This window comes from Mobula hypostoma, chromosome 25, assembly GCF_963921235.1.
Source record: "Mobula hypostoma chromosome 25, sMobHyp1.1, whole genome shotgun sequence".
Taxonomy (NCBI): domain Eukaryota; kingdom Metazoa; phylum Chordata; class Chondrichthyes; order Myliobatiformes; family Myliobatidae; genus Mobula; species Mobula hypostoma.
This window is the reverse complement of record NC_086121.1, coordinates 32,329,925-32,355,178: the sequence shown is the minus strand read 5'-3', so window position 1 is coordinate 32,355,178 and position 25,254 is coordinate 32,329,925. Positions and strand designations below refer to the sequence as shown.

Below are 25,254 nucleotides of genomic sequence, written 5' to 3'. Positions count from 1 at the left end.
ACAGTGTTAAACAGCTGGGATGCTGGGCAGTGTGGTCTTTTGGGCTGGAGTGGCCTCTTCAGTGCTGGATCTCCAAATAAAATAAACTTACTTAAACTGGCTACATTGTTCAGATGCTTAACCCCAGAATCTAGTCCTAGCTTTGTCCTCCTTGTCATCTCTTATTTAAAAAAAAACAGGGAATGACTCAAGGTTGCTCCTCTCCTTCTTGAGGGGGCTCAAGATCCTCACTAATCCATAGGAACTCTGGTCTTGTGACTGACCATCATGGAGAAGGAGTATCCCAGAAGGCACGTGGCGTGGATGATCACTTTGTTAGAAGGAAACATTGACTCTCGCACCACCTTACTAAGCCCCATTGGTGGCAGATCTGTTTGTCCCACTCTGGCCTCATAAACCATGTTAGAATCCATACAATGGAAATTGGAACAACTCATACTCAACACAGGGATCGTACCCAAGACATGCAGTTGATGTTTCCATTCCACATAGTTAAGAATGGAAACGTTCAGCAGTGTATACACTAAGTGACTATTTTATTAGGTACACCCGCTCATTTTATGCAAATATCTAGCCAGGCCAATCATTTGGAAGCAACTCAATGCACAAAAGCATGCGGACATGGCCAAGAGGTCAGTTGTTCAGACCAAACATCAGATTGGGGAATAAATGTGATCCAAGTGACTGACTGTGGAATGAAAAACAAGAGAAAATCCACAGGTGCTGGAGATCCAAGCAACACAGACAAAATGCTGGAGGAACTCAGCAGGCCAGGCAGCATTTTGTGTGTGGACTATGGAATGATAGTTGGTGTCAAACAGGGTGGTTTGAGTATCTCAGAAACCGCTGATTTCCTGGGATTTTCATGCACAGCTGTCTCTAAAGTTTATAGAGGATGGTGCAAAAAACAAACAAACAAAAATCCAGTGAACAGTTCTGAGGGCAAAAACACCTTGTTAAATGAGAGAGGTCAGAGGAGAATTTCCAGACTGGTTCAAGCCGACAGGAAGGTGACAGTAACTCAAGTAACCATGCATTACAACAGTGGTGTGCAGAAGAGCATCTCTGAACACACAACACTGTATCTTGCAGTGAGTGGGCAACAGCAGAAGGCCACAAACATACTACTTCATTATGTACAGGAGGCAGCTAACAAAGTGGACACTGATCGGCTGCATTTGAAAGCAGTGCTATGATAACAATTGATTGCAGATGACCCTTCTCCCCAAAGGCAGCTTGTATTCAAGCACCGTCATCAGTAAAACGGAATGAAAGATACAAATTTTTGACCAAATAAATGGGTCCATAGCAGGAGGATGGATTTACTGCCATTTCTATCCTCAGCTCTGTCCACCCATATTCACTCATTATGTTACATGGCAGACATCCCACCTCTCCCAGAAGTTCCGGGAGTCTCCCGCATATTAATAGTGGCTCCCTGATGCCCGCAAATTATATACAACATCCCGGAAATCAATTTTTTGAGAGTGGGCGATAGAGAGAGAGTGGGCGATAGAGAGAGAGTGGGCGATAGAGAGAGAGAGAGAGAGAACGAACGCGCACATGCCATGGAAGAGTGTTCCAAAAAAATATAAAACGTACGTCACCCCAGACTACACAAAAGTGTACCCCTGCCTAATAGGGGTCAAAAATAATGACAGTGTTGCTCGTTGCACTGTTTGCAACAGTGACTTTTCTATTGCCCACGGAGGGTTAAGATTGCAAAATAAATTTTGAGGTGAGTTTAACAGGTGTCATTCATTCATTAACATAGCTAACGTTATTTAAACTAGCTGGCTAGCTGCTAAGGAGCTGCTCTGTTGCAGACATCCCTCCTCTCCCGCAAGTTCCGGGAGTCTCCCGCAAATTGATGGTGCTACCTCCCTGAAATGAGTTTTTGCAGGGTGGGGTGTCTGTCATGGCGATTTTTAAAACAAATTCAGACCCCTAAAGATAAATCCCAAGCATGATGTATTTATCCACAAATCAAAATGCAGACTTTCATTTCTTTACCATATAGGCGTACGCCCAAGAAGAATATCTAGACCTATTCATCAATATCATGAGAAATAAAACAGGATTTCTGGTCATCTCACCAGGTTGTTCATCTGACTAATATTCCCAGATCTCATTACCACTTACCAACAGCAACACCCATTAAAATTAATCTGTTTTAGTAACCCAGATCTCTGACCCAAAACATGACCTCAGTTGTTCTACGCACAGTTGCAGCCTGAATTGCTGAGTATGCTCTGTGTTAGCAGTTCTTTTGACATTCACTCTATAGCATTGTGGAATCAGTGAATCGTGCCTGTGCTCATGGCAGAGATCGTTATGAAAATTATTACAGTTTATACAGTTATTACAGTTACTCATGACCACTGCAGCAAGGACAGTGAAGTATCAAGGGGAATTAAAACCAAGACATTAGATTTGTGAAGCAGAGGGGTACCAAGATCCAGCACAAGCATTAGATACACGAGTTATGACTAAAGGGGGAGAAAAAAAAACTTAATACTAAGAACTTAAAAGAGTCACTTAATACCTTAGTGCAAGTGTGTATCAGCTGCATCAAAAATAAAGCTTACAAAAGTTAGTGAAAATAGTGAAAAGAATACTGCCAATATTTTCAAAAAGATATCTGCCACAAAGCACAATAATAGTTCCATACTTGTATGCGGCCTGTGTGAACTCCAGGTATCACTGATCTCTCTCTCCTACATGATGGTAAGGCACCAGGACTTACCATCTTTACCTGCAAAGTTAACTTGAGACTACACATAAATTAGAATATGATGCGCCCCACAATGTAGTTATAATCATATTACAAAATAAGCAGATGCTTGTATGCTGTATTTAAGGTAGATAGAACATGTATACACTTGCAAATCCCCATTACTAAAGAAATGGAATATTGTGCCATGTATGTCGGGAAAGGCACCATGAAGCTAACCCAAACGCATCAGCTTGGTTTAGGACCTACTATGAAAATATACTGGGGAAGATTTTGAAGTGTGTACACTCGCGCAACAACAGTAGAACGACAAGGCAATATTTGTGTGTGTAAATGCACCTGTAAGGACTGCATTTACCAAATGCTCTTCATCACAACAAGTCAGTGCTTAATATATTCCAGGGAAACCAATCAGGGACAGACAAGTTTCAGGCAGGAAGCAACTCACTCTCTCAAAGTTAATAGACTGCACAGATAACCACAATAAAATATTTTTAAAAACCTTCTATAGTTTTAGCATCTCATATTAAAAATAACGTGATACACAAATTACACAAAAACTATAACAAATACATAAAAACACTCAAATATGTATATAAATCTTAGACTATAATCCAAATACTGCCCACAGATTAGAAACTGGAGATCTTGGACTGTATCTAATGTAGAAATAAATGGAAGCAAAATTATATTTTATACACATTGAAAATAAAAACTGTTATTCTAAACTCTAATTATACCCTCCAGCCTCTGCTTTAGATTCACCATCAAGGAGGGCTGAAATTCAGCACGACCAGCAGCATGGGCCAGTTTCTATTCTAAATGTAAATCTAAGAATTAATAATAAGACAGCTAAGAAGCTTTGTCAATAAACTGAACTGTACTTAGAAAACACAGCTATACTGAGAAATGTGCTCAGATCTTTTACTGATAAAGTTTTGCATTTCTGTTGGCAGGTTTTGGATCACTGCCACACTTGCGTTGCAATAGTATTTAAACTTTGGTTGTAAAATAACAAGTCAAAGCCAAAGGCTGTAAATAGGTATTATTGGCAAGATTGTGAATTGTTCATACCCCATTCATGAGCAGCGGGAAAACAAGGATATTGCTCTGACAGCCTCCCAGTGGAGCAGCAAACTGAAGGCAGTGTAACAAGTTGCTACATATATAAAAGTTTCACCTCTTTTTGTGCCCTGCTTCTGTACTTCCACATTGAGAAAACCAAGACGAAGTCTTGAATATTTGCATCCCCCTACGTCAGCCTCATACTTTGCATTTTGTACTTGAAATCCCTGTAAATTCCCTTAATATCTTTGACAGTCTTTCTCCACAAACCGCATAAGCCTCTGAATGAATCATTGAGCCCGATTTATTCTTTACTACTACGCGTCACACCGGGACGTTGTACTTTGTTGTCAGAACATCCGATTTTCTTTGCATTAAACCACCCTGCTAAAACAGATGTGTGTCAGGAAGTCCCCTGTTGCTAATTAAATGATAAACAGCAAGAAATACAAGTTGACCTCTTGCTCACACAAGCAGCTGCCACAAGAATGAATCAGCCTACAGATGAATTAATGCAGCGCTATTATAAATAGTTGAGCAAAGGGAAATACCTGCAATTTTACAGCTGCGTTAGAACATTCTGGGGGTTTATGTAACATAGGCAGTGATAGAAATGGTCAAATGTCACAATAAAACAGTGGGTTTTGTGGTTGGTATTTTAATTGGTCATTGTGTAAGCAAGTGGTAGAAACAGGAGGCAGATGGGGGAAAATGGACAGGAAAAACTAGAGGGGAATGGGGTTGTTCTGTGAGGCAAGCATTAATTTGATGGGCTGAAATGGCTTCTATATCATCAGGAAATAGGACTACAGCAACACAAACAACTGAGTCACCGTGTAACAGGAGGTGCACCTGCTAATGCCTCATCAAGTTATCTAGTGACAGGTCATATGTAGATGGAAGAAGGGAAATCCAGAAAGGTCCGAATGATGATTAATTAATATAGGAATGGGTATCAGTTCCCAGAAAACAGAGTCCATGGTGTGACTCATAACTGATAAGAATTTAGTTTGTGGATGACTGCACAGATAGAGAGCAGTAATATTAGGAATCTCTGAAAACATCTCCAATGAAGAAATCTTTGCAGGGATGTGCCTCAGTTCCTAGTTTGTGCTGTCAACAAGTTGTAGTGAAATGAACCCTCAAATTTGAACTTATCTGGACTTGGTGGTTAGGTTGGGGGGATGCACTGACAGAGCACAACTGCAGAGAAGCTAACATTGAAAATACACAGATGAGAACGATCTCCATTGCTTGCCAATTTACATAGATTATTGGCTCTGCTCAACCAGTGCACTGAGGAATTTAAAATGACTACATGTGGCAAGTATGTGATAATATTTTCTCAGCGCAACATCAATGCAATTGTACTTCAGTTCTGCTCTTCTGAGGGTCAAGCACGAACACAAGGTGGTGCCCAGAGGAAGCGGTTATGAACGTGCATCCTTTGTGGTGAAGCCTGGCCCACCTCGTTTAATTACAGAGAAACTCAGATTGCTTTTCCTACCCTCCACAATCCTTCAAACTGCCAAGAATAACAAGAACACTGTGCACTGTGACAATAATTTAGTGTCTTGTATTGCGTCACTAACAGACGGCAACATTCTCACAACGACTGACTTCTTTGCTCAAGAAGATGATAAAGGAAATACTTTCCTGTAAACCAATTTTCTTTGAGTTCCCTCTCAGCATTTCATTAATCGGACCTCTGCCCGAGTCAGCCGGCGCTTGGAGACCCCTGCTACAGTGAATTTGCATTTCCCTTCCCTAAACATGATTTTCCGTAACAGCTTGTATAGTTATGAGCGTGCCCAATAAAGGAAACAGCCATTGTTTACACAATACTCTCTAGCCAGACAGACACTTATACTCAAACATTCCAAGCTTGAGACTGTCACAACTCCCCCTCCCACAGAGGTGGACTATGAAAGAACTGAAGCTTTCAAGTTGTGCTTTGGCAGATTTTTATTGAGGAAGGGTTAGGACAAGAGGTTCAGGAAGTTGGTAGGAACCAGAAACACTAGGCCTGTGTGGCAGGCCCTCCACACAACACTTAGGCATTTGAATAGCCAAGGGATAGAGAACCACTGACATGATGCTGGGAAGAGGGATCAGTGCCGATAGATATTTTGTGGCAGAATTGGCTTTTTCCTTGTTTTTATGATTCTGTGACTATCTCTGGAATTATCACTTGGTCTTTTATGGGCATGACACCTTCCAAATCCAAGCCCAAATGGTGCAAATCAGCACAGCCAGGTTCTGGTTTAATGTCCAATGCAACTGTCCTAAATTTTCTTCTTCCATCACCTCTGCTGTGCAAAGCCAAGTATTGCATTCACTAACTGATAGTCTCATAAGAATGGCTTGTACCAGGCTGATCTCTCTCAAAATAATACCAACAGCAATGTGGTGATCAGTACAAAGATCAAGAAAAGAAACAGAACAAGCTGGAAATAGTTCAGGACCTTGACCTGAAAAGTTAACTTGGTTTGTCTTTACACGTGTAATGCCCTGGTTCATATTTTTACTGTTATGCTGTATGTATTTCATTTAGCAGTTCTGTAAGAGCAGTCTGTTCTGTTTTCAGCTTGTTTGGGTTTATTGTTAAAGATAATGGATGAGGAGAAATGAGTGTCATCCAATTAGGATGCTAGAACTGAGGGGAAATTTCTCTGGTGAGGAACAGTTTCTCTGGGCTTCAGGCTTTCGTTCGGGAGATGAAGAGAGAAGACGCTGGAGAGAAGAGGACATAGGATTTGACCCGGAGGGGACCAAGATTCGATGAAGCCAGGGGTTAGATCGATCGGGGATTGGTGAATATGGTGAAATATTGAGCTCTAACTTGTGCATATTTGACTTTAATTAAAATGGGCCCTTTTCTTTTTATTTTTTTTCACTAACTGTTTAGTTAAGATTCATAAATATAATTCCTTGAATCGTATGCAGTGAACCATCTGCTATTTCGTGGCACTAATTTGTAACAGGGTAACAAATGACACAGCATCCACACACACCGGAGTTTAGGGTGGGAGGGTCGTTTCAATCTCACAGGTTTGGCGGGACCAGAGTGTGTTATCCCTAGGTTTATGCAGCCAAGGAAACCAGGGGGTTTCACAAAGATGCTGCCTGATCTACTGAGCGTTCCCAGCATTTAAAAAAAAAATTCATTTACAAATGTAATTTAAAATGCAGTCACGGATAGAGATATCTCCGGCAAAGAATGTTTGCACGCAGTCTGGGAGCTGCCTTCATAACCAGAAACCTTTTTCTATTTTATGATTTTGCAGCCTTATGTAAAGATGCTAATGGATAAAATTAATTCAGGTTAGAAACTCCCAAATTAAATTTCAATCACTGGGGAAACTGCTTGCTGCTTAATGCCACAGAACCCAGCCCAAGACCCTTAATAGCACAAATCCAAGGTTCGGGAACAAAGAGATTTGATGAAGAATTATAAACACTGGAATTTCAGCAGATGCTGGAAATCCAGAGTAACACTCACAACGTGCTAGACCAGAGGAACTCAGTCCTGAAGAAGGGTCTTGGCCCGAGGTGTCAACTGCCTATTCATTTCCACAGATGCTACCTGATCTGCTGAGTTCCTCCAGCATTTTGTGTGTGCTGCTTAAGTCAGGCTACGGAAAGGAATGAGACCCTTGATCAGGACTTACACTTGATCACCCGTTATCATCAGCGTACATCAATTGCACAAGAGAACTGGTTCTGCAGAACAGAAGCCATGCAGATGTTATAAACGAGCCAGAGTCACACAGCAGGAAAACAGACCCAGTGCCAACCATCTACTACCCATTAATCTAAATCCTAAATTAATTCTATATTTTTATTCCCCACACAGACAGCAGAGGTTAGGATTAATGGTTAGCTAGGGTGCCAAGATGTAATTTGTTTGTTCTTCTACATCTCACCTTCTTTACACCACCTTTTCTTGGAGGTCATCCCACAGTCCACAAATTTATGGACCACCTTCTGGTTAACCACAGTGCTAGTTCTGATCTGGCAGGGGATCAGTGGGCTTCTCTAATCTCATTTGCCAGCTAGGATTAATGTCCAACCACTGGCAAACATCTGTCAGGCCAAACAGCACACAACACAGCAAAAATTAGTGGGAAGCTTTTCAAAACCAACAGAAGGCAACTAAACAAAACGCAATAAGGCCATAAAGGTGAAAAATTGAGGAAAGCCAGCCAATAATGTAAAAGAGGCAAGAGTGGGCATTGCGAGCTCCACAAAATCTGCAATGCTGGAAATCCAAAACAACGCACGCAAAATGCTGGGGGATCTCAGCAGATCAGGCAGCGTCAATGGAAAAGAGTAAACATTCAACAATTTGAGCTGAGACCCTTCATCAGAACTGGAGAAAAAGATGAGTTCAGAGCAAGACATTTGGGGCGGGGGGGGGGGACATTAGACCGGTGGAAAATGATGCTGGAGAGCTAGTAATGAAGAACAAAGAAACGGCAGGTGAACTGAGTAAGTATTTTGCATCTGCCTTCAGGATAGAAGGCACCAGCAACATGCCAGAAGTTGAAGAGCTTCGGGGGCAGAAGTGAATATATTCACTATGGCTTGGGGTTGATAGGTCTGAAGATTGGCAAGTCATTTCAACCAGATGGACTACATCCCACTGATCTGAAAGAGGTAGCTGAAGAGATTGTGAAGGAATTAGCAGTCAGCTCTTGAAAATCACTGGATTCTAGAATGGGTTTGGTAGGACTGGAAAATCACAAATATCACAACACTTTTTAAGAGGGACAGGGGCAAATGAAATTAAGGCCAGCTAGCTTGACTCAAGTGGTTGGGAGATACTAGAGTCCATTCTTAAGGATAGTTGGAGGCACACGATAAAATAGGCAAAAGTCAACATAGTTTGCTTAAGGAGAAATCTTACCCAGACATCCCACCTCTTCCGGAAGTTCCGGGAGTCTCCCACATATTAATAGTGGTTCCCTGATGCCCGCAAATTACATACAATGTCCCGGAAATTGATTTTTTTGAGAGTGAGCGTGAGAGAGAGAGAGCGAGAGAGAGAGCGAGTGCAAGAGCGAGAAAGCAAGCGCGAGTGAGAGCGACCATGAGAGAGCGAGAGCAAGAAAGCAAGCGCGGGAGAGCGAGTGCGAGTGAGAGCGACCACGAGAGAGAGGACGCGCGCGCGCGCGAGAGAGAGAGAGCGAGAGATAGAGTGTTCCCAAAAAAAGTCAGAGTGGCAGAGTGTTCCAAAACAAAAATATAAAACGTATGTCGCCCCAGACTACCCTAAAGTGTACCCCTGCCTAATAGGGGTCAAAAATAAAGAGCGTTGCTTACTGCAGTGTTTGCAACAGTGACTTTTCTATTGCCCATTGTGGGTTAAGACTGTAAAAGACATGGTGAGGTGAGTTTAACAGGTGTCATTCATTCATTAGCATAGCTAACGTTATTTAAACTAGCTGGCTAGCTGCTAAGGAGCTACTCTATTGCAGACATCCCACCTCCCCCGGAAGTTCCAGGAGTCTCCCGCAAATTGATGGTGCTGCCTCCCTGAAATGAGTTTTTGCAGGGTGGGATGTCTGCTTACCTGACAAATCTGTTGGAATTCATTAAAGAAACAACAGGCAGGTTAAACAAAAGAGAGTTGGTGGATGTTGATTACTGGATTTTCAGAAAGCTTTTATCAAGATGCTGCAAATGAGACTGCTAAACAAAAGGTAAGAGCTCACGGTGTTTCAGGAACGACACTGGCATGCACAGAAGGTTGACTAACTGGCAGAGGACACAGATCAGAGATTGAAATCAAAGTTGCAAAAGGACTTGCAAGTCCTAGTGCAGGACTCCTGAAAGGTTAACTTGTAGGTTGAGCTGGTAGTAAGGAAGGCAAAAGCAATATTAGCATTCATTTCAAGAGGACTAGAATATAAAAGCAAGGACGTAATGCTGAGGTGTTACAAGGCATTGGTCAGATCACATTTGGACGATGGTGAGCAGTTTTGGGCCCCAAATCTAAGAAAGGATGTGCTGACATTGGAGGAGATCCAGGAGGACCATGAGACTAATCTCAGGAATAAAGGGTTAACACTTAAGGAGCATTTGATGGTTCTGGGTTGTACTCCTTGGAGTTTAGAAGTATGAGAATTTCATTGCAACCTTTTGAATATTGAAAGGCCTAGATAGAGTGGACATTGCAAGGATGTTTCCATTTGTGATGGAGTCCATGATCAGAAGCACCACTTCAGAACAGAAGGACATCCCATTAGAACAGAGATGAAGAGAAATTTCTTTGGCCAGAGGGTGGTGAATCTGTAGAAATCTTTGCCACAGATGGCTGAGGAGACCAAGTCACTGTGGATATTTCAAGCAGAGGTTTCTTCATTTGCAAGAGCATCAAAGATTATGGGGAGAAGCCAGGAGAATGTGATTCAAATAATTATGAACTGGTGTGCATGCAAAAGATTGGGATGGTACACCATCTTTTACCCCAGTCTTGGGGCATGTCACTTCAGCCCATTCACTGGCAAGAGACGAAGAGAATGTCATTTCTCTTGATAAGTTTCCAGAATTACTTGCTTCCCTCAATCCATCGACTGTCTTTTCCTCAGTGAATCAGAAATTGTACGCAAGGCCCTGTTTAGTCTAAAAGGAATGACCTGGCCTAAATATACTTCCTAGCATTTGATCTTTGGTCCTTTGTCATCCAGATCCAAGCACTGTCTAAATATGGCAAGGACTTCTGTCTTTGTCACCCTATCCACGACTTCCTGATCTCTTTTCCAATCTGGGGGACCCCTCCATCAACTTAACCCTCCATCAATTACTTTCAGTCCCTGACCTCTCATTCTTGACTCCTTGCCAAGGAAAATAGAACCTTCCTTTCCAATTTATCTGGACCACTCAATCTTAAACACTTTAGTTCCAGCAAAAACCACCACAGCGTTTCAAATATTTCCTTGATATTTCAGTTTTATAATCCTGATACCATCATGAATATTCACTGCACCCTTTCTAATGCAATCACATCATTTTTGAGCAGAACTGTATACGAACTGTTTATAATTCTAGCATAACAACTCTGCTATTTTATGATTCTACTAAAGATTAGCATCCTGTTTGGCTATAAAACCCCATTTCCTCATCTTATCTTTATAGAGTGGAAAGCGTGAGCAATTTCAAGTTCCTGGGTGTCAGCATCTCAGAGGATCTATACTGGGCCCAACATATCAACGCAGCTCCAAAGAAGGCATGACAGCAGCTATATTTTGTTAGGAGTTTGAGGAGATTTGGTATGTCACCAAAGACACTTGCAAATATGTACACACGAGGAATTCTGCAGATGCTGGAAATTCAAGCAACACACATCAAAGTTGCTGGTGAATGCAGCAAGCCAGGCAGCATCTCTAGGAAGAGGCACAGTTGACGTTTCAGGCAGAGACCCTTCGTCAGGACTAACTGAAGGAAGAGCTAGTAAGAGATTTGAAAGTGGGAGGGGGAGGGGGAGATCCAAAATGATAGGAGAAGACAGGAGGGGGAGGGATGGAGCCAAGAGCTGGACAGGTGATTAGCAAAAGGGATATGAGAGGATCATGGGGCAGGAGGCCCAGGGAGAAGGAAAGGGGGGGGGGAACCCAGAGGATGGGCAAGGGGTATAGTCAGAGGGACAGAGGGAGAAAAAGGAGAGAGAGAGAAAGAATGTGTGCATCTCCCCCTCCCCCTCTCAAATCTCTTACTAGCTCTTCCTTCAGCTAGTCCTAACGAAGGGTCTCGGCCCGAAATGTTGACTGTACCTCTTCCTAGAGATGCTGCCTGGCCTGCTGTGTTCACCAGTAACTTTGATGTGTGTTGCAAATATGTACAGATTTACTGTGAAGAGCATTCTAACTGGCTGCATCTGTATTACTGTCAGGTATGAGGGTGGGAGGGGATGGTGCCTACTGCATGGGATCAAAGTAAGCTGCAGAGAATTGTGAAATTAGTCAGCTCCTTCGTGGGCACTAGCTTCCATAGTATCCAGGATATCTTCAAGGAGTGATGCCTCAAAAAGGTGGCATCCATCATTAAGGACCCCCCCCTCCCCACCCCACCAGTCACCCAGGACGTGCCTTATTCTCATTGTTACCATCAGGAGCATGAAGGCACATACCCAACAATTCAGGAGCAGCTTCTTTCCCTCTGCCATCTGATTTCTGAATGGACACTGAACCCACGAACACCACCTCACTACGTTTATTTTTATTTTTGCACTACTTATATCATTTAATATACACCTAGTTAGTGTAGTTCACATTTTTCTCTCCAATATATATTGCATTGTACTGTTGCCGCAAGGACAACAAATTTCATGACATATGCTGGTGATATTAAACCTGATTGTGGATGCACGCACTAAATTCCTTCCCCGCCCTCTATTCTCCAACTCTACACCATAAATCTAGCATTTGGTGTATTCCAGAAACCACTGGTAGTTTGTTTGTCTAGTTCTCAGTCTTAGATTTGCCCTACTTAACAAACTCTAATTTTATTCCTCCTAGTTTTGATTCACTTTCTTCCCTCCTTGTACTTGCTCAGCTTCCTACCCTTCTGAAGAACCAGAGCAATTTGATTACAGCTATAAAACCTAGTATTTAATTACAAAACAAATGAAAAAAAAACCAAAAGCCAATGATGTTATAATTCTCAACCCCAGGAGCGAGAATAAAGTGCGGCACCATTATTAGTTCCTGCCAGTTTTGCGTGGGAAGAACACGCAGAGGTCCTGGCTCCAGCAACCTCAGCTGTACGGCCCCGTGTGCAGTCACCTGCATGACACTAGATTCTCTACCGTGCAGAAATGAGATGGCTATCGTCCAGCGGTTGGCAGATAAGAGACATTCATTATGATCTGCAGCCGGACACTACCTACAGTAGATCAAGGGTGAAAATGGGTACAAGTTTGGATTCAACACAAAATATTTCACCAATCCACATTCTTACATTTCTCATTGAGCAGATAATGTACAATAAACAGCAGTAAATATTATTTCCGGTATCCACAATTTAACCCTAGTAGTTTCAAACTGATTTGCAATATTCAGTTGAATACATTTAGATGTGCATTTGTGGAATATATTGTGGCTTATTAAGTTCTTATTTTGGTCAATATCATGCCATGAGCACCTCAGCTTCCTACTAGAGCAATCATACACAGGACGCCCTGCAATCTAAACTAGGTACATTCCTCTTCAATCCATCAGTCCTGCTGAAGGGTTTCAGCCCAAAACATCGACTGTACTCTTTTCCATAGATGCTACTTGGCCTGCTGAGTTCCTCCTTTCTGTGGCTGCTGCTTCCTCTTTAACGTTTAATTTTAGCCCGAATGATTATCAATGGGGAGTAGGAGAAGGGGTGCACAGAAAACTAAAGCCAAGGTTTGGGATTGGAATTAGGAAGGGGTCTATTTAAGATCACACATCCATATGTCGCTCTAACCAACATCAACAAAAAAAAATCTTACCTTCAATTTTCAGTCATATTTAACACTAACACATATCAATGGTTGGACCTCTAACTCTCAGCATTCACAGACAGTCACCTGACACTGGGTTAAAGAATCAGGTGACAAGTCTCTACCATTTGTGAACGTTTCAGCGTTGTTACTCTACAAAATACTAAGATTTGTATAATAGCATCTTTCCTGTGGCTACACACCTGCCATTGTTAAGCAACACCTGTTAAGGGAATGACGCTGTGGGACTACACTGTTAGCCTAACTGCACAAGTGAGTTACCAGTCTTTGTTGTGGGAGCATAGTTTCATTGCGTATCCACAATCATTTCTTTACAACAGAGAAGGTGGCTCTTCAGTTCATAGAATTTCTGCTGGGAATATCAAACCCACTTCTCATTTATTTCCCCGTTCTCTCACCACATGTTCACACTGCCCTCAACTGGTGATGTCCTCACAGTTACCTACAAACAGCTTTGGCCTTACTTATTTCTTCCTCCCTCTGTTACACAGCCTAACCTGCTGGGAATATCCCACAGCACATAACACATAATATGTAATTATCATCTAACTACCCCATTAACCCCTTTACTGCCTTGCCAATCTACAGGATACTTTTGTCCTTTCCATCTGTCCTTTCACCATATCTGCAAATATCAACTTGTTTCCCGCCCCCAGTTGAAAGAAGAATTTCCGATATGAAGTGTTAACTGTTTATTTTCCAGACGCTGCCTGGCCTGCTGCTTGTTTCCTGAATTTCCTGTTTTTTTCCCCCCAGCAATTGCAGGTTTTTAATTGCTTGACATTGTATTTTCAGCCTTGCTGATCTCCCATCCTTAAATAGTAGCTCTAATATGTAAACACTTCCTCATCCAATCACTCCTTTTCTTGGTGAGTATCTGCTCTTGGTAGACTAACTAGCCCTCAAACAAGTTCAAGATTCAGAAGTACATTTCGTCGTCGTGGCTATCCCTCGAGGTCGAGGATGATGGTCTTCATTCTGTTGATCTATTTACGGGCCCTCAAGTGGCTTATGAGTCCAATCTTGGCTTTGAAATTTCTTCCGCATTCAGGACAGGTAGTTGCTGCCTCTCTTTCCATTTTCTTCTCTTTTCTTCTAATTCTGCACATCTGTTGGCTTTGAAAGTTGCTGTTCCTTCTCGGATGATGGCTTGCCACAGTTTCCTGTCCTCGGCATTGGTTTCCCAATTGTTGATGTCAATGTTACATTTCCTCATGTTGGCTTTTAAGACATCTTTGAATCTCTTCTGTTGTCCGCCTCTTTTACATTTGCCTTCTTTAAACTGGGAGTAGAAGATTTGTTTTGGCAGATGTTTGTCTTTTATCCAACCAACATGACCGCTCCATCTTAGTTGGTTCTTGATGACGTAGGCTTCAATGCTTGTTGTCTTTGCTTCATTTACCTTGCTGATGTTGGTTCTTCTATCTTCCCAGCTGATATTTAAGATGTTTCGAAGGACAGCGTTGATGGAACTTTTCAAGTGCCTTCAGATGTCGTCGGTATGTTGTCCAGGTTTCTGATGCATACAGGAGTGTTGGGATTACCACTGCTTTGTACACTAACATTATCAAAGTAAATATGCAGAATACAACCCTGATATTCCTCCTCCCACAGACAGCCACGAAACAAAGAAAATCACGGAACCTGCTTAAAGAAAAACATAAAACATCCAACGCACAAAAAAAGTATGGATCATGCAATTGGCAAAAAAAAAGTGAAAAGCACAGAATATAAAACAAGAAAACCACAAAGTCGTTGGAACAATCCAGCAGTGTTCAATTTCAGCCCAGTTCAATCTAGCGTTGTGTTCTTTGTTGACTGCAGGCCACAGCAGCAGTCAGCTCCAATCAAAACCACACAAAAAGGCAACAACAAATAGAAGGAGCAACGAGAAACCAGAAATGCATTATAACGTGAACTACTGTGTCCAATCCACAAACACGTTGATTAAACCTTGGCCAAGACCCATCGAGCGAGAACAGCAGAGAGACTGGTCAAATGCAGCCTGGTGGCACTGAACACCTTCTGCTCTCATTTTCGTTGATTTCAATCTTCTTGGCACTTTAATCAGCAAGAAATGGACTCACTCATGGGCTTGTACCTCATCTCCAGGCTTCTTGGCCTCTAGGCCAAACACTTTGCTTGAAACTTCACCAAACTTCCTCAGAGATAGCAAAGCGCCAGTTCGTTCATTCAGCTCAAAAACACACCATCAAAATGTAGGTCACAGGCTCCAAAAGTAGCAGAATCTTATTTGAAAGAAGAAACAGAAAGGAAGAGCACATCTACATGAAACGATGTCATAGGAAAGCAGCAGCCAGAGATCCTCACCACAAAGGCCATGATCTTTTCTTGCTGCTGCCATCAGATAGAAGGTACAAGAACCTCAGGACTTGCAACACCAGGTTCTTGTCTTGTCCATACTGCACCAACTGCCGCCGCTGGGCTATAAACGTGCAGGAGCAGTGTGTGATTAAGTGCCTTGCTCAAGGATACAACACGCTGCCTCGGCTGAGGCTTGAACTAGGGACCTTCAGATCAATAGTCCAATGCCTTAACCACTTGGCCATGCACCAATAGTTACTACCCCACAACTTGAATAAAAGGGGATAACTACACTCAACTTCACTTGCCCCATTATTGAAATGTTCCCATAACCAACAGAATCACTTTCATGGCCTTTATCCCATGTTTTCTTTATTTATTTGCATTTGCACAGTTTGCTGTCTTCCAGCTGATCTTTCTTTGATCCTCTTATAATTACTATTCCATAGATTTGCTGAATAAGCCCACAGGAGAATGAAACTTGGGGTTGTATATAGTGACATACATGTACTTTGATAATAAAATTTACTTTGGAATTTGGAGGGCAATAACTTCCACTGATTGGACACATGCTATTTCACTACTAAGTGTGCATCAAAGTGGTGTTTTATCTTAAAACAAACAGCAGTAACTTTAGTCCTAGAGGCCAGAGGAGCAGAAGGAGCTGAAATAACAGTCTTAAGAACTTGTCATTCAAGAATTTTTTTTCTCCATCTTCAGATCTTTTCCCAGACCCAAAGGCCAGTGAAAAATAGGTTTTGAGTATCTGTTAAATTCCACCTAATATACTTTTAAGAAAAAGAATTCTCAGGGCTTCCAGACTTTATCAGCTTTTAATTTATTGCCTTCAACCAAACATCATTGCTGGTCATTGATGAGTGGCAGGTGGTATTGTTGTAATTCCCTTATCAATCTGATTGATTTTGTGAGGAAAGAAATCTCCCATGTTATTCTCCCCCACACCACCATTACATTGAATCTGTGTATTTTTTTCCTCTTCCTTTCCTTGCCAGGATATTTTCAGAGGTAAATTGGTCCCTGAAATCAGCTGCTGATTAAATCAGAATTTAAATGATGGGTCCAGTTAATTTCTGGTCTATTGTGATCTCACAACCTCTATCTTCCATTCCCAAAGTGATGCAGGATTTGGTAATGGCAATCCCTTCACATGTCAAACGATGGCGATCAGACTATCTCTTGTTGCAAATCAATGTCATGCACTTATAGCGTTTGAAGGAGCAGGGATGAAGGCTGTGTGAAAATAGTACTTTTAATGGAGTAAAGACAACAAGAGATGACATCGACAAAAGATAGAAGCTGGAAATCTTTACTCTGAAAGTCAAGCCAAAAGCAATATGGGAGAGTTGGGAGACTTGGGAGGGGCAGTTGGTAATATGGATGGAGAATGAAACACAGCTGAGACACATGGTATTGTGACTGAGATGAAAGGAGTAGCAAGTCTAACAAGCAATTTCAAGAGGCTGGCAGTGAATGTGGGACAGAGAATTTATATAGAGCAGGAGAAGATGGGGAAATAAAAAGTTTATAATGGCCGATAGCAAAAGAGATCATGTTGTAAACCATTTCCTTCAGCTGAAAGCAAAGATCTCAAACCACAAAACATTTTATGTTACTTGCTTGGGCAGCATTGAAAATATTTCCGTTTGCAACAAATAACACTAAACTTGCTCAAAGATTTGAAGGTACCCAGTGAGATGTTATTTTATTATTGCAATCAGGAAGAAGCGATATTGTTCTGGATTGGAATATGTAAAGGATCTAGACTGCTTGCTTCACTGGCCTAACCTAGTCACAATATGTCATTTTACTTTTACCTTCTAATCTTTCAGAAGACCTTTAGTCAACAAGCTCCAGCTAGCAAATCCAGCGTTAACACTGAGGCACACGAAGTCAATAGCACAGTGAATGATATTTAAACCAAAGAGGCTTATTTATTCATACAATAAGGTATGGGTGTTCTTGGCAAGACTAACATTTACCTCCCATCCCAAATTGGTTAGAGAAGGCCAACCAAAATGGAGTATTGTTTAATAAGATGTTAGTAAATATTGGTGTAGAAATTTGGAAGATGATGCAAGTTCAACCATTACTTCTATGGTTGCCAAATATACAAGAATACATAGCTTAGCCCTCTAGGAAGACAAGGGCAATAGGTAGATGATCCTTCAAGGTACAGTGACCATAACATTATAGAATTCTTCACTGAAATAGAAAATTAAACATTTTCACTCAAACTACGTATCTAAATTGAAATAAAAAGCTACAAAAGAGGGAGGAAAGAGTTGTCTATGATAGATTTAGGAACTTCATTGAAAGACATGATAGCACATTGGCAATTACCAACATTTAAGAAATAAATGAAAAGAAAAAAGGAAAAGCTACCCAATTACAAGACGAAGACTGTACTGTGGCCAAACAGGAGTTCTATAAAGTTGTCAGAAAACAAAATGCAAGCAGTTTAAAATCCCTGCCAGGAAAGCTCCAGGAAACTAATTAAGTGATGAAAATTGGAGTGCGAGAATAAACTTGCAGTAGGAACATAAAAGTAGTTGAAATGAGCTTCTGCAAATTGTAAAAAGAAAAAGATCTGATGTCAGAAACAAGAGAATTTGTAATGGGGAATCAAAGAAATGACAAAAGAGTCAAGCAAATTCTTTTCTTCTATCATCATGGAAGAGGACTTTCCAGAAATGCTAGGTGGTGCAAGAGTCTAATAAAGAGAAGTAAAGAAAATTAGTATTAGTAAATCAGTAGCTTTAGAGAAATTAATGGGAATGACAGCTAATGATTGTGTGTGACCTAGAGGTGAATTCTCAACTAGTGGGGTTCCATGAGCCTGTTGCCCTTGTTCTTCTTAGGGAGCAGAGACACGCATTTTTGCGTATTTCCATAGATGCTGCCTGGCCTGCTGAGTTCCTCCAGCATTTTGTGTGTATTGCTTGGATTTCCAGCAACTGCGGATTTTCTTTTGGATGTGCCGTCTTTGGATTTTCAGAAGGCCTTTGATAAAATTGCACATGCGATTATTGTACAAGATTAAAGCACTTGGGATTCGGTCAATGTACCTCAGAGACAAACAACTAATTAGCAGATAGGAAACAGAATAAGTGGATGGCAGGCAGACTCTAGACCCTTCTAGTTTTACATAATATGTATCAGAGATTTGGACTGGGCAGCGGAATGAAAAGTTTCTAAGTTCCTAGGACACTAACTGGATGACATTGTGAGGAAGATGTCAAATGGCTGATACAATATAATCTAGATAAATGAAACACTTCCCCGGAGTGGATTACATCAAAGACTATAGTACCTATTAGGTGGAGGCCTTCAAAAGTGAAATTTTGAGAATACAGTGTTTGTATGTTTCTGACAAAATAAAAGGCAAAGATAACAGGTTTCTTGGTTTCTGAGAGATATTGAGACCCTGGTTAAAAAAGAGAGAGGTGCACCAAAGGTATAGGAAGTCACAAAAAAATGAGGTACTTGAGGAGTATAAGAAATTCAAGAGAAGATTTCAGGAATTCAGGAGGGCTAAAACACTTGAGTTTCCTCTTGCAGACAAGGTGAATTAAGAGCGAAAGGATAGCAAGGGACAAAATTGGTCCTCTGGAACATCAATGGTAATCGATGCTTGGAACCAGAAGAAATGGGGGAGATCTTAAATGTATTTTTGCATCAGCGTTTACTCATGAGACAAGCACAGGCAGAGAAACGTAGTGAGGCAATGCAGCAGTGAGGTCATGAACCCTATACAAATTACAGGAGGAGGAGGTGTTTGCTGTCTTGAGGAAAATAAGGGAATATAACTCCCCAGGGCCTGACAAAGTGTTCCCTTGGACCCTAGTGGAAGCCTAGTGCAGACATTGTAGGGGGTCTAGCAGAGACATTTAAAACATCCTCAGCCACAGGTGAGGTGATGGAGGATTGGAGGAGACCTGATGTTGTTTCACTGTTGAGGAAAAGCTCCAAGAATAAGCCAGAAAGTTATAGGCTGGAGAGCCTGACATCTGTAGAGGGAAAGTAATTGGAAGGTACTTAAAGGGATTGGATAAAAAAAGCATATGAGTACAGAGAGGAAGTGGAGCGGTGGTGGATTGGTGTGAGAATAACAACCTAAGCGTGAATGTGGAGAAGACAAAGGAAATCATTGTGGACTTGAGGAAGGTGCAGACAAGCCATCCCCTTCTGTGAAAAACATGGCTCCTTCATAGAGCGAATTCACTGCACCAAGTTCCCGGGAGTTCACATCACAGATGAGCTCACCTAGTCCCTTAATATCATCTCTGAACTAGGCGGCACAGCAGCGTCTCCACTTCCAAAGAAGATTTAAAAATTGAGGCAGGCAAGGCTCTTCCCCCCATCTTAACTGCGTTCTACAGGATCATTAAGAGCATCCTGACAAATTGCATCTCCATTTGGTATGAGAACAGTCGAGCATTGGACCAGAAGCCCCTACAAAGGGCTGTGAGAATGGCTGAAAAGATCATAGGGGTCTCCCTACTGCCCACTGCGGACATTTCTCAGGAGCGCTGCAGACTCAGGGCCCTGAGTATTATTAAGGATCCCACCCATCCATCCAGTATCCCCTTTGACTTTCTACCACCAGGCAGGAGACTACAATGAAGTTGATGATGGGAGACTCACAATGATGATGGAGAGGTTAGATCAGTGCAAAAATATGCCAACTGGTCCACTAATTCTCTTCCCAAGGGAACTGCCAGCCCGGCACACAGCTCCATGGTTGGTGTGTGTATATGTGTATATATATATATACACACACACACACACACACACACACACACACACACACACACATATATATACATACACATATACACACACACACACATATATATACATACACATATATACACACACACATATATATACACACACACATACATACACACACACATATACACACACACATACACACACACATACATACACACATACATACATACACACATACATACATACACACATACATACACACACACACACATACGCATACATACACACACACACATACATATGCATACATACACACACACACATACATATGCATACATACACACACACATACATATACATATATATATACACATATATATACATATATATATACACATATATATATATACACACACACACACACATATATATATATATATATATATATATTATATATATACATACACACACACACACACACATATATACACACACACATCATTCAGTAATGCTTGTGTCTGGGGACCAATAAACAAATCTCACCCAGACCAGCTTTAAGAGCTTTGTTTGATAAACTTAGTAGAGGACTGGTCAATGATCTCAAACAGATTTGTAACAGCTTCATCATCTTCCCATGGTCATTAGCTTTGTACACCACTTCCTGTAACACCCCCAGCTCTGCATGCTCAATTCGCCAACAGCTGGTACAAGTTATAGATGCAGCTGTTTCCATGAGGATTAAAATCAAGAGTGACTATAGTTGCACAGTATCTCTTACAACTTCAGAGCATTGCAAAGTGCTCTTAAATAAACTATGCAATTAAAAAAAATGCAGTTGGTACAATTTTGTACTCAGATTTCTGCAGGAAGTTGAGATTTGCTATGCATTATGAACACTGTGGGAGAAGTAGTAGCAATAGATCATCCAGCACCACAGACTTACACTCTCTCGCAAGGTCATTGCCAATCCTGCTGGTCACTCTAGCTATTGATACCACCATTCTATATCGATCCAAGCAAATTTCCTGGTGGCCAACCACACCTAATTCCTACCCTGATTTCCATTCCAACATGCCGGTCTATGGCCTCCTCCTGTGTCCCAGTGAGTCCACTCTCAGGGTGGAGGAACAACACCTCATATCCTGTTTAGGTTGCTATCAACTTGATGATACAAACACTGATTTCTCCTTCTGGTAATAATCTTCCACCTCCTTCCCTCTTCTGTTCCTCACTCTGGCCCCTTGCCTCTTCTCACCTGCCCATCACCTTCCCTTTCTCTCATGATCCGCTCTCCTCACCTATCAGATTCACCTTTACCTTTTCCATCCACCTGGCTTCACCTATCACCTTCTAGCTAGTCCTCCTTCCCTCCCCACCCCAACTTTTTATTCTGGCATCTTCTCCCTTCATTTCCAGTCCAGAAGAAGGGTCTCGGTCCGAAACGTCGACTGTTTATTCATTTCCATAGATGCTGCCTGACCTGCTGAGTTCCTCCAGCATTTTTTTTTGTGTGTGTTGTTCTGGATTTGCAGCATCTGCAGAATCTCTTGCGATAGTGACTTAATATTCGCTAAGGTTCCCAGGTTTACAGTTGTAACCCCGTTCCAAAAACATTGTTGCTCATCTAGGTTCAAAATGAGCATCCCATCTGACCTACGACTTTCAACTTTCCGACTACAGGAAGCAGCCCCGGTATCTGCCCAGTCTAATATCTATCAAACCCAGTCTGAACTCTTCCCCATTCAATGTTCCCCTCATCCCAGGAACAAAGGTCATAAATCCACACAGGACCATCTCCAAGAGAGAGATCATTTCCTACAGCAACTACGTGATCTACGAACATTTCCCCAAAGTACTCGGGTTGTTGTTTTGCACAGCGGGAGTCAGCCAGGCAACGTAAGTCAAGGCTCGACTTAGCGACTAACCAAAGAACCGTACCTGCAAAGAGCAGCCAGTACAAAGCAGTAATATTCATAATCACTTTTCAAGAAAAAATTGCTATGGAACCAAAGCCCCGGGTTGCAATGATTTGTCTGTTTAATAAATACAGCGAGCCACCTGTCAACTGAAACGCTTGCCTTTACTTGCATCCCGGGGACTTTGACTCAATTTAGAACCTCAGAAATTATGTCCAATTAACCGCTATGCCTTTTAAATGTGACCCGCCCTCATCTGAAAGTATGAAGATTAGGCAGGTTCCTGTCGGACTGCGAACTCTGTACACTGTGCCTGGCAAGGGAACAGAAACGGCTACTTGCCAGAAAATAGTTGATTATGGGTTCATCTAGGGAAGTGCGCACTGCCGTTATAGACCACACGCCATCCATAGAGAATCAGGAGATAAGCAGGGTGGGATGATCAGTTGTTCCGTTGTAGAATCTCTCTTCTCACCAGCGCACTGGTGTGGTTCCGCTATTTAGTTTGGCTTCTAGTTGCTTACTTCTTTCGGCAGAACCCATCCCACCTGTGGGAATCAATCGCATCTCCCTCCTCCCTCTATGCATCGCCCGTAACCCTAACTCCGGGCAGGCAACAGACGCCTTCTCTAGCTGCAGAGACTACGATTCATCCCGCGAACTATACAGTATTCTCCCGTCACCACTAAGATGTATTTACGTGAGCAGAAGTAAAGTATACGGTCGAAACACAAGCACGTCGCCCTGGGTAACGGTAGGCAGGTAACCAGCACTCTTCTGAAGTACTTGTGCAACTTGTTTACAGCTCGGCTGCGCACATCTGTGCATGCTTACTCGGTTCACATCTGGGAGCAGTCACGTTATTTACCCACAGTCTCTTGGCAATTACTGTACCCTGAAAGTGGCAACCAGTAGGTCGGGGAAATGCAACGAGCCCGGGTCAGATTTCAGACAAGTAAGGTTGGCCAGTTTACAGTTGCCGGAGTCCTAACCTAACTCTCCCGGAACTTGAAGTGGACAATTAAACAGTCTAAAGCGAACACGGTGAAACGCGGCCAATTTCCCCTCACGAAGTGAATGGGTCAATGTTCTCAGGGAAATGAAGCGCCCCCGAGAACACTTTCGCTACGCTCTCTGCAGACTGACGAGAAGACATTTCCCGAAGGCAAGGAACACGGTTTCCGCAAACTGTGCGCTTTCAGACCCAAGCCAAGGACCGAAAGCCCCTTCCTACCATTGTTAGTGCCTCGGCACGACTCCACACTCGACCTCCAAAGCTCCCACCTCAGCGCCTATCCTGGCCTTGCGCGCCGCTGCACAAGGCGAGGCAGCATCCACCAGCTCTGATTGACAGCTCTTCCTCGTTGATTGACGGGCTCAACCAAATAAAGGAGCTCGGCCAGCTGGGCGGCAGTGTCGCGTTCGGTGGCTGATCCACCAATCCCCTTTGGGGGGCGGGGCCTGGATTAACTCCCTGAGTCCTGGAGCGGGTAGTTCAACGAATTTGCATTTGCAAAACACTGAAAATATATTAATTTAGGAAAATAGACCTCAGTTAAGTGATTAAAGCATGTATCACTTATGTCAAGGTTGATGAGAAGGTTGAATTTTAAATGTTCTTAAAGACATTTCAGTTTTGATGATATTTCTACTCTTGCTTGGTAACTTTTCAGTGGTCCTTTCACAAAAACATCGAGGGCCCTGCGAACAGGGGTTCCTAACCTTGGGTCCACCGACCGCTCAGTAAGGCTCCATGCCTCAACAAAAAAGGTTGCGAACCCCTGCAATCCGGATGAAGGGTCTCAACTGCTGCTGTTAACAAATTTCATGACACATGCCGGTGATAATAAACCTGATTCTGATTCTGACTTGAAACGTCGACTGTTCATTTCTTTCCACAGATACTGCCTGACCCATTGAGTTCCTCCACTTGTGTGTTGCTCCCCCTGTACACCAGGTCTTTCAACCTCAGAGTCTCAGAAGATATAGGGGTCTGCAGATGCTGGAATATACATAGAACACCCAAGACGCCAGAGGAATTCAAGCAGCATCAGTGGAGGGAAATGGACAATTGTCAACTCGGACAGAGACCCTTCATCAGCACTAAAATGCAGAGGGGACCGAGTCAGTTTCAAAAGGTGGAAGGAAGGGGCGGAGTGAGAGCTGGCAGGTGATAGGTGGGTCCAGGTGAGAAGAGGAGAGTGCAAGTAATAACAGAAGCTGTGAGGTGACAGGTGGAGGAGATAATGGAGAATGGAGTCTGATATGAGCATGGAACCAAGTGAGGAAGGTGAGGACAGCAGATGGGAATGGTAGAGAAAGGGCAGATTGAGTGATGGGCATCTGCCAATGAAAGGAAAGAAACGGTGAAGGGGGTGGAGTGAGTGAAGAAAGAACCGCCTCGATCAGGAGGAGAGAGAAGAACGGAGATCGACGACCAAAAGTCTGAGAATTTTCTGTTTGTGCTGTCAGGTGAAATATGAGGTGTTATTCTTTAAGGCTGATTTATACTTGTGCGTACGGGCTACACCATAGGCCTGATTTATACTTTTGCGTAGCCCTACGCCGTAGTGAGCATGCGTAGTTGTGTCTGCATCGCTCTGCAATTCACCGCCAAAATGCTAGTTGGCGGTGGGGTTTCTATGCCACTGTGTTGAGTTTCTTCATGAGAGACATGGATGAGGAAATGCATTTCAAATGTTTTCGGATGTCGGCAGGTAGATTTGACGACTTGGTTCATCGTCTCCAACCATTTATTTCGCATCAGTGTACAGACATGGCGGAGAAAAGCAACTGGAAATGCGTAGGAGGAAATGCGATGCTACCAAGCTGACCAATCACAGTTGTTGCGGTCTGCGTCGCCGCGACGCATGAGTTACATTTTTGGGGAGGTGCACGTCACCCTACGGAGTAGGGTACGCGGTACCTACTGCGTACACTTGACACACAAGTATAAATCAGCCTTG

General features: G+C 42.5%; 1 protein-coding gene across 3 annotated transcripts in view; it reads right to left on the bottom strand.

Moving 5' to 3' along the window:
* Positions 1 to 25,254, bottom strand: part of LOC134337883 (endothelin-converting enzyme 1-like) — a 333,269-nt gene that overhangs the window by 194,684 nt on the left and 113,331 nt on the right. Inside the window, exon 1 of one of the 3 annotated variants that reach the window (XM_063033203.1) lies at positions 23,573 to 23,684. The exons of 1 other annotated variant lie outside the window; for it this stretch is intronic. Coding sequence is in view for 1 of the 2 variants with exons in the window: in XM_063033202.1 (XP_062889272.1) it covers positions 23,523 to 23,525 (3 nt within the window). In the remaining variant the exon portion in view is untranslated. Of the gene's footprint in view, positions 1 to 23,522; positions 23,685 to 25,254 lie in introns of those variants that run through there. One more of the 3 variants, XM_063033202.1, reaches the window with a different exon arrangement.